At 38.0% G+C, this 8318-nt stretch overlaps 1 protein-coding gene across 2 annotated transcripts; it reads left to right on the top strand.

Annotated features, from left to right (window-relative positions):
- The first annotated feature begins 448 nt into the window (after positions 1–448).
- Positions 449–7874, top strand: LOC104225674 (SNF2 domain-containing protein CLASSY 1-like). 2 transcript variants are annotated; one of them, XM_070170910.1, is made up of 6 exons: positions 449–975; positions 1948–2142; positions 3012–3265; positions 3466–4932; positions 5150–5305; positions 5608–7874. In XM_070170910.1, exons 2-6 carry the CDS (start codon positions 2097–2099, stop codon positions 7540–7542), a joined length of 3858 nt encoding a protein of 1285 aa, XP_070027011.1. In that variant the 5' UTR covers positions 449–975; positions 1948–2096; the 3' UTR covers positions 7543–7874. The 2 variants fall into 2 exon arrangements, with proteins under 2 accessions (XP_070027011.1, XP_009775827.1); XM_009777525.2 differs by having other exon boundaries at positions 1942–2142.
- The last annotated feature ends 444 nt before the right edge of the window (positions 7875–8318 follow it).

Below are 8318 nucleotides of genomic sequence, written 5' to 3'. Positions count from 1 at the left end.
GATTTATACGCCGATTTAGTTGTTATATCTCAAACTCAATGCTAAACAAAGTAGTATGTAATTTTAAAAAAAAAGTTGATTTGATTTGTAAAATTTGATTCGATTTTTCTAGAGTATGTGATTTTTGAACCCCGTTAGTTGCAACTACTACTCCTAGGTATTGGCTTTTAATCGCGGTAACCAATGTTCCTACCAACTGCTCCTTTGCGTTTATCTTCTTTCAACACGTTAATTCAGATAAGGACTGAGCCTTCATTTACTCGTGAGGAGGTTTTTTTTTTGTCATCTTACTTCTGTCATTTCTTTCTTCCGTCATTTCTTTCTTCCTATAATCTTGTCTTTCCTTTTCTATAAAGTTTTCTTTATACACTTTTTTTTTCTCTCTTTATCGTACTTTCATTATAAAGAAAATTTAATGTGGTCACTTAAATGGAAAAAAATATTAAAAACAAATTTCCAGAAACCAAAAATGAAACCAGACTCGACAAACTTGGATTTCCAAAGTCAGAGCTGGAAAATATCATATTTTTTTCACTGTTCTCTTTAACTGTGCGATTTACCATTGCGAACTCCAAAGTATTCACCTCAAATTTAACGTAACTCATGCAGAAAAAGGAGACACTACATTAGTAGTCAGCACAAAACCCCATATGTGACGCAGAAAAGCAGACAATAAGCCCAAACCCCGAGAGGAGAATCGCTTTTCTCAGTCAATTTTAACCCACTGGACTTTTCCCTTATTCGCTCTCCACTCACTCATTCACTCAATTTCCGAATTTGCTTTTACAAATGCATTTGCTGCAAAAAAAGGTGCAGAATCAATCTCGCCGGATTATCATAAAACTCGGCCGGACTTGTTCTGCCTCTGGACTTTATAGTTGATATGTAGCTAATTCAATAATTCAACTATCCAACCAACTGGTTCCTAATTGGGAAAAGTTTGCTGGAGGAGACAACATTTCTGTCAGATTCAAGGTATATTTCTGGACTTATTAGGACTTTGGTTCCTCAATTTGGTAAATTAACTCCTCTTTGTCATACTCTGCTTAGGTGTTATTAGTATTTCTACTTGTAGCTCCTTTTTTTGGGGATTCTTTTATGAACCTGCAGCATTTTTTCTGTTTTTATGCCTAGTTGATTCCTGCTCAATAGCAAACTGGCGCAATTTTTATAGCTTCAATTAAACTGCGTTTTGCTACCGTTATTGCATTGGACAATTAACTAATTAGCCAATACATGAATTTCAATCCTCTTTACATTGATCATCGGAAAATAAGTATTAATAGCGCCTTTAAATTCTTCTCCTCCTTTATCTCTGAGCCTATGCTACTAATTTTGAATTGCTCAAGTTTATTAGTGGTTATGGATAATCGAGTACTAATCACGTTTTAAAGTCAATAATTCAACATATGTAGCTAAGTTGCATTATGAGAGTTGTTCTCTTAAGATTTTCATTTTCTTTATGTGTCTTTTTCCTGGAAGGAGAAACTTTTCCACATAAGTTACGCATGATAGAAATTTTCACTTTTTGTTGTAACTCTGTTCGCTTGTCTCTTAGATAAAATAGAGTATATTTTCACCCTTACATACTGAGCTAATAATCTTTAGAAATTAAAAATATTCAGTTTATATCTCTGATTATGTAAAGTCCAGCATGGATATTCAAACTGTGTGGTCGTTCAGGAAATGCATGGAAGGAAACACAGTGAAAAATTGCGCTGATTAATTTTGTGGTGTTATATATATATATATATGAAAAATGAATTTTAAAAAACCAAGAAAACGGAATAAGAAGATTTGGCCCTTCTTTTAAAGAAGAAAAAAAGGAATGAGAAAGAATAACAGTATTCCTATTTATCTCATCTTAAAAGATTGTAGTTTTTTTTTTCTTTCTTTCTGTTTTGAGTATCCAGGAATTTAAACAGTGGGTTACTTTTGCAGCTACAGATGTGGAGATATTGTACATTGCAAGTTGCTTTAGTGCTGCCTTCAAATCCGGCTTTGTCAGTATTAGTTGCAGCTATTGGGCATAATTAGAGTGATTCTTTTCTTCTGACTGCGTGCTGACAAGGTTGGACTTGAATCTTTAAGTGGTGATGAAGAGGCAATTACATTACAATGCCCATCCGATTGATCCACACCGTAAGCAATGACCTGCGAACTGCTTTCCTTCTCTCTCTCTCTTTTTTTTTTTTTTGGTTAATGCAATCGCCATCATTTGAGAAGCTGTCTGGGAGAATATTGCTGATTTAAGTTGGATCTGGTTTTGAAAGTTAAATCATTCATCCACTATGAATTGTTAAAACAGTTTTTGAAAGTTCTTCATGTAGAACTGATTATAGAAGCAAAAAGTTGATGGAGTGGAATCTTGTGACGCCGTTTATCTTTTAATTGTTGGATGCTATTGGATTGCGAGGAATCAAATCTCATTTAAACAACTTATTTATGTTTCTGAAGGCCTTTTTTTGATGGTCTGCTGATTCGTAAGGCTTATTATTTCCCATAACCAAGTCAACCACATATAGCATAACCTAAGTGTATCCTTTGGGCAAGACTATACTCTTTCTCCTGCTTCATATTGTCATGTAGCAATTCTTTCCTTTTTCGTGCATGACTACATACTTTTGAGCTATAAGCAATTCCAGCTCTAGAAAACAAGTAGAAACTGGTTAGTGCAAATTTTTCATACTGCTATTCAGTCACTAAAGTTGTCAAGCGGTTGCAATATTGCTGCCTCTGGTTGAAGCATTGACTATTGTTTTCAGTCTCCTTTCAAAATTTGATTTTAGTCATTTCTTGATACAAATGGATATTTTCATATTAAGCAAACGACTTACTATTCTTTTTTTATGCAAACTATCCTCTTTCCAATGATTGATACGAGAATCAAGACAGAAATGAATATAGATTCACTTCTTTCCTGTGGAAATGAGGCTGTAAATTATACATTCGACATAGGATTACATCTTCATATTGTCTTGCACTTTGATTATTCTTGTATTGTTTGACAGCTTTTGAGGCCTTCTGGTACGGCTCTTGGCATGCTGTGGAGCGCCTAAGGGTAAGTGTAGGGACCATCACTACTCATGTTCTAGTTAATGAGGAGGTGATTGAGGAGAATATTCCGGTAACAGATCTTCGAATAAGGTCTAGAAAAGCTACTTTATCTGATTGTGCCTGCTTTTTACGACCCGGACTTGATGTTTGTGTGCTTTCAATCCCTTACCAAGCAGAAGATTCAGATGATGAGAAAGATGTCAAGCCTGTAAGTTGCAGCCTTGGATAATTTTACAGCCTTCTTTTATCCAAATAATAGAGGATATTTTCAATTGTTGTACCGAAGTTGGGTTCTTCCTGACTTCTGCTGGAGTGGCACATAGCGCTTTCTCCAATTGTTTTCAGAGTTTCTTTCCTGTGAAGCTTAGTAACTGGTTGTGCTTATTTACCTTTGATTCTTCCATGTAGGTATGGATTGATGCAAAAATAAGATCAATAGAGAGGAAGCCTCATGAGCTCACTTGTACTTGTCAATTTTATGTCAGCGTTTATGTCACTCAAGGACCTCCTCCCATTGTTAAGAAAGCCCTAAGTAAAGAGATAAACATGCTGCACATTGATCAGATTGCCATTCTCCAAAGACTTGAACCTAAACCTTGTGAAGACAAACATTATCGCTGGAGTTCTTCTGAGGACTGCAATTCGTTGCAGAATTTTAAACTATTTATTGGAAAATTCTCCTCTGACCTCACATGGTTAGTGGCTGCATCGGTTCTGAAAGAAGCTACATTTGATGTGAGATCGATACACAACCAGATTGTCTATGAGATTGTGGATGATGATCTTGACAAAGAACCAAATCTGAACCTACTTTCTTACTCTGTGAATTTCAAGTTAGAAAACGGAGTTTCAACAACCACTGTTGTTCAATTCAGTAGGGATATCCCTGTCGTAAATTCTACCAGTGACGCAAGTGAAGCTGGGCCTCTGATTCTGTATGACCCTATGGGCCCACGAAGGTCAAAGCGTCGATTTGTGCAGCCAGAGCGTTACTATGGATGTGATGATGATTTGACAGATTTTGATGTTGAGATGACACGGTTAGTTGGGGGTAGGAGAAAAGTGGAGTATGAAGAACTACCACTTGCACTATCTATTCAAGCTGATCATGCTTACAAGAATGGTGAAATTGAAGAAAATATCAGGTCTTATGAGAGAAAGTTGTTTGGAGGAAATATTAGACCTCAAGAGAAGAAGTCCTCTGAAAGTTCAGCTGGATGGAGAAACGCACTCAAATCAGATATAAATAAGCTTGCAGACGAAAAATCAGTTACAGCTGACAGTCAACATCCACTTGCTATTGTTCCCTTGCCTCCTGTGGGAAATGATTTGATTGGCGATGAACATGTTACACTTGATGTCGAAGTTCCTGAAGATGTGTCAGCAGAGATTGGTGAAATAGTTTCCAGATACATTTATTTCAATGGCTCTTCAACATCGCATAATAGGAACACTTCTAGGATGAACTTCACAAAACCAGAAGCAAGACGCTGGGGGCAAGTCAAAATTTCTAAGTTAAAATTCATGGGACTTGATCGTAGACATGGGGGGTTAGGTTCACATAAGAAGTACAAAAGAAATACCTCAAAGAAGGACAGTATTTATGATATAAGATCATTTAAAAAGGGTGCTGTAGCGGCTAACGTGTACAAGGAGTTGATAAGGAGGTGCATGGCAAACATTGATGCCACCCTTAATAAGGAACAACCACCAATAATTGATCAATGGAAAGAGTTTCAGTCAACAAAATCTGGCCATAGAGAGTCCGCTGAGAATGTCTCAGTGAATAAGGAGGAGGAGATTTCAGAAATTGATATGTTATGGAAGGAGATGGAACTAGCCTTGGCGTCATGTTATCTTCTTGATGACAGTGAGGTACGTCTATTGAATAGTTACTGGTGTTGCTAACCTTCATCTTATTGTTCACGGAATGTGCTTTCTGCTACTGGAGAATTATCGGACTGGTCACTGTTTTATGGTTGGGTATTGTCTTGATCAAACGTTGAACGTTATTTTTCTTTCATCTACCACTTTATTTCTGTACTGCTATGTTACCTTATGCTTGACCTTGTACTTATAAATTGCGGCACAGGATTCCCATGTTCAATATGCAAGTGATGTCAGGATAGGAGCTGAAATACGTGGAGAAGTTTGTCGACATGATTATCGACTTAATGAAGAAATCGGAATTATTTGCCGGTTATGTGGATTTGTTAGCACCGAAATAAAGGATGTTCCACCACCCTTTGTAAGTCAAGTCTCGAACTTCTTTCATTGCTCTTATTCTGAAGCACCTGCTTAAGATGTCTTTGAGATTTGCCCTCCACGAAGTGGTGGCACTTCAAAGATGTTTTTGACCAAGAGATGAAGCTTTGTCTTGGACCATCTCATCATTTTATCCTACACGTAATGGGAAGTATATTCGGCATGTAATTCAGGAAGCATGTTGAAGCAGATCTAGACTATCATTCTTGAGGCTTTTATTACTACACTCTTTTTTGTTTATTTCCTTTGCCAGCTTACTAGAATTCCATTTGTTCATATCTACAGATGCCTTCTGCAAACTACAGTTCAAGCAAGGAACAAAGAACTGAAGAAGCTACATATCACAAGCAGGATGAAGATGGCCTTGATAGTTTGTCCATTCCTGCTTCTTCCAATGCACCTTCATCATCGGGAGAAGGGGAAGGCAATGTCTGGGCTTTGATACCTGATCTTAGAAATAAATTACGGGTACACCAAAAGAGAGCCTTTGAATTTCTGTGGAAAAATATTGCTGGATCCGTAGTACCTGCTGAAATGGAACCAGAAAGCAAAAAGAGAGGTGGCTGTGTTATTTCTCATACTCCAGGAGCTGGGAAAACCTTGCTAATTATTGCCTTCCTTGTAAGCTACCTGAAGTTATTTCCTGGGTCACGGCCATTGGTCCTTGCTCCAAAGACAACACTCTACACCTGGTACAAAGAAGTACTTAAGTGGAAAATTCCTGTGCCAGTCTACCAAATTCATGGTGGTCAAACCTATAAGGGAGAGGTTTTGAGGGAAAAGATGAAATTGTGTCCTGGTCTTCCTCGCAACCAGGATGTCATGCATGTCTTGGACTGCCTTGAAAAAATGCAGATGTGGCTTTCACAACCCAGTGTTCTCCTTATGGGCTATACCTCCTTTTTAACACTGACGCGGGAAGATTCACCTTATGCACATAGGAAATATATGGCCCAGGTATTGACGCAGTGTCCAGGGCTCCTAATACTTGATGAAGGGCACAATCCGAGAAGTACAAAATCCAGGTTAAGAAAGGGTCTAATGAAGGTCAATACACGGCTTAGGATTTTGCTTTCTGGTACACTATTCCAGAATAATTTTGGGGAGTATTTCAACACACTTACCTTAGCAAGGCCAATCTTTGTTGATGAGGTCCTGAAGGAGCTGGATCCCAAGTACAAGAAGAAAAACAAAGGTGCATCTCGCTTTTCATTGGAAAATCGAGCGAGAAAGATGTTTATTGATAAAATCTCAAGTGTCATTGATTCAGACATCCCCAAGAAAAGGAAAGAAGGCCTAAACATATTGAAGAAACTAACAGGTGGATTCATAGATGTGTATGACGGTGGATCATCCGATAGACTCCCTGGTTTACAATGCTACACCTTGATGATGAAATCAACCACTCTTCAGCAAGAAATTTTGGTGAAGCTTCAAAATCAAAGGCCCATCTACAAAGGATTTCCACTGGAGTTGGAGCTGTTGATTACCCTTGGCGCAATCCATCCTTGGTTGATCCGAACGACAGCATGTTCTAGCCAGTACTTCAAGGAAGAGGAGCTCGAGGCTCTTCAGCAATTCAAGTTTGACCTGAAGTTGGGTTCGAAAGTCAAATTCGTAATGAGCCTAATACCTCGTTGTCTCCTCAGGAAAGAAAAGGTTTTGATATTCTGCCACAATATTGCTCCGATTAATCTTTTCCTGGAGATATTTGAGAGGTTCTATGGTTGGAGAAAGGGCATCGAAGCACTGGTGCTTCAAGGTGACATTGAGCTTTTCCAAAGAGGAAGGATAATGGATCAGTTTGAGGAGCCAGGAGGACCATCGAAGGTAATGTTGGCATCCATTACAACTTGTGCAGAAGGCATTAGCTTGACAGCGGCATCACGTGTAATATTACTGGATTCAGAGTGGAATCCTTCAAAGAGCAAGCAAGCAATTGCACGGGCTTTTCGGCCTGGTCAGGACAAAGTTGTTTATGTCTACCAGCTCCTAGCCACAGGCACACTGGAAGAGGAGAAATACAAAAGAACTACATGGAAAGAGTGGGTTTCAAGCATGATATTCAGTGAAGACCTTGTGGAGGACCCTTCTCACTGGCAAGCACCCAAAATTGAAGATGAATTGTTGAGAGAGATTGTCGAGGAGGATCGAGCTACATTATTCCATGCCATTATGAAAAATGAGAAGGCTTCTAATATGGGAAGTCTGCAGGAATAAGTCCTTGTACCCAATAAAGGACTGTGGTGAGCCAGATATCGGCTTGGTGTGGAAATAATGTGTTCCAACACATTTGGAGGCGGATTCAGGATTTAAAGTCGTGTGAAATGCTAATGTATTTAGTGCATATTTGTGACAATGTGTAAGGACTCGGTATAAATAAGTGGGCTTTAAGATTTGAATTATATGTGTAACTCGAGCTGAATACAGCTAGAGGCAGAATCGGGATTTTAAGCAAGTAGGCGCTAAATGCTCTACTCTGTTTGTATTATGCTTCTTTGTGGCAATGTGTAAGGACTCAGCATAAATAAGTTGTATTTTTTTAGTTTGAATTATAGTATATCTGTAATTTCAGCTGATTATCCTGTGCTTGCATGCTGTCTTTTTTCGACCTTCTTTTCCAATCTGGAAGGGGCTTACCTAGTCTCAAGATCTTCAAGTTTATAACCGATATTTTTTAAATAGTGCTCAACCGTACAGTTTCTTCGAATTAGTTACTCCTATGAGATTGGTCCACGCAAGAAGTTCTCCTTGTCTCCATCCTCTTTGGAATTTTTAACTTAATTACCAATGATATATAGATTAGTATAAATAAGTTTCCTTTAATATTAGGAATTTAATAGGAAATATCTGTTATAGCGTTGTAGATAATAAATTGCGTCGAGAAAATAAAATCAAGACCGAAAAATATCGCAACAATCGTAGTATTTTATTTCGAATATTTGAGTGTTCAATCTCTATGAATCCTCTGATTCTTCTTTTTAATAGTAAATAAA

Source organism: Nicotiana sylvestris, chromosome 3 (assembly GCF_000393655.2).
Source record: "Nicotiana sylvestris chromosome 3, ASM39365v2, whole genome shotgun sequence".
Taxonomy (NCBI): domain Eukaryota; kingdom Viridiplantae; phylum Streptophyta; class Magnoliopsida; order Solanales; family Solanaceae; genus Nicotiana; species Nicotiana sylvestris.
The sequence above is the reverse complement of the archived record's forward strand: the minus strand, read 5'-3'. Positions and strand labels throughout refer to the sequence as shown.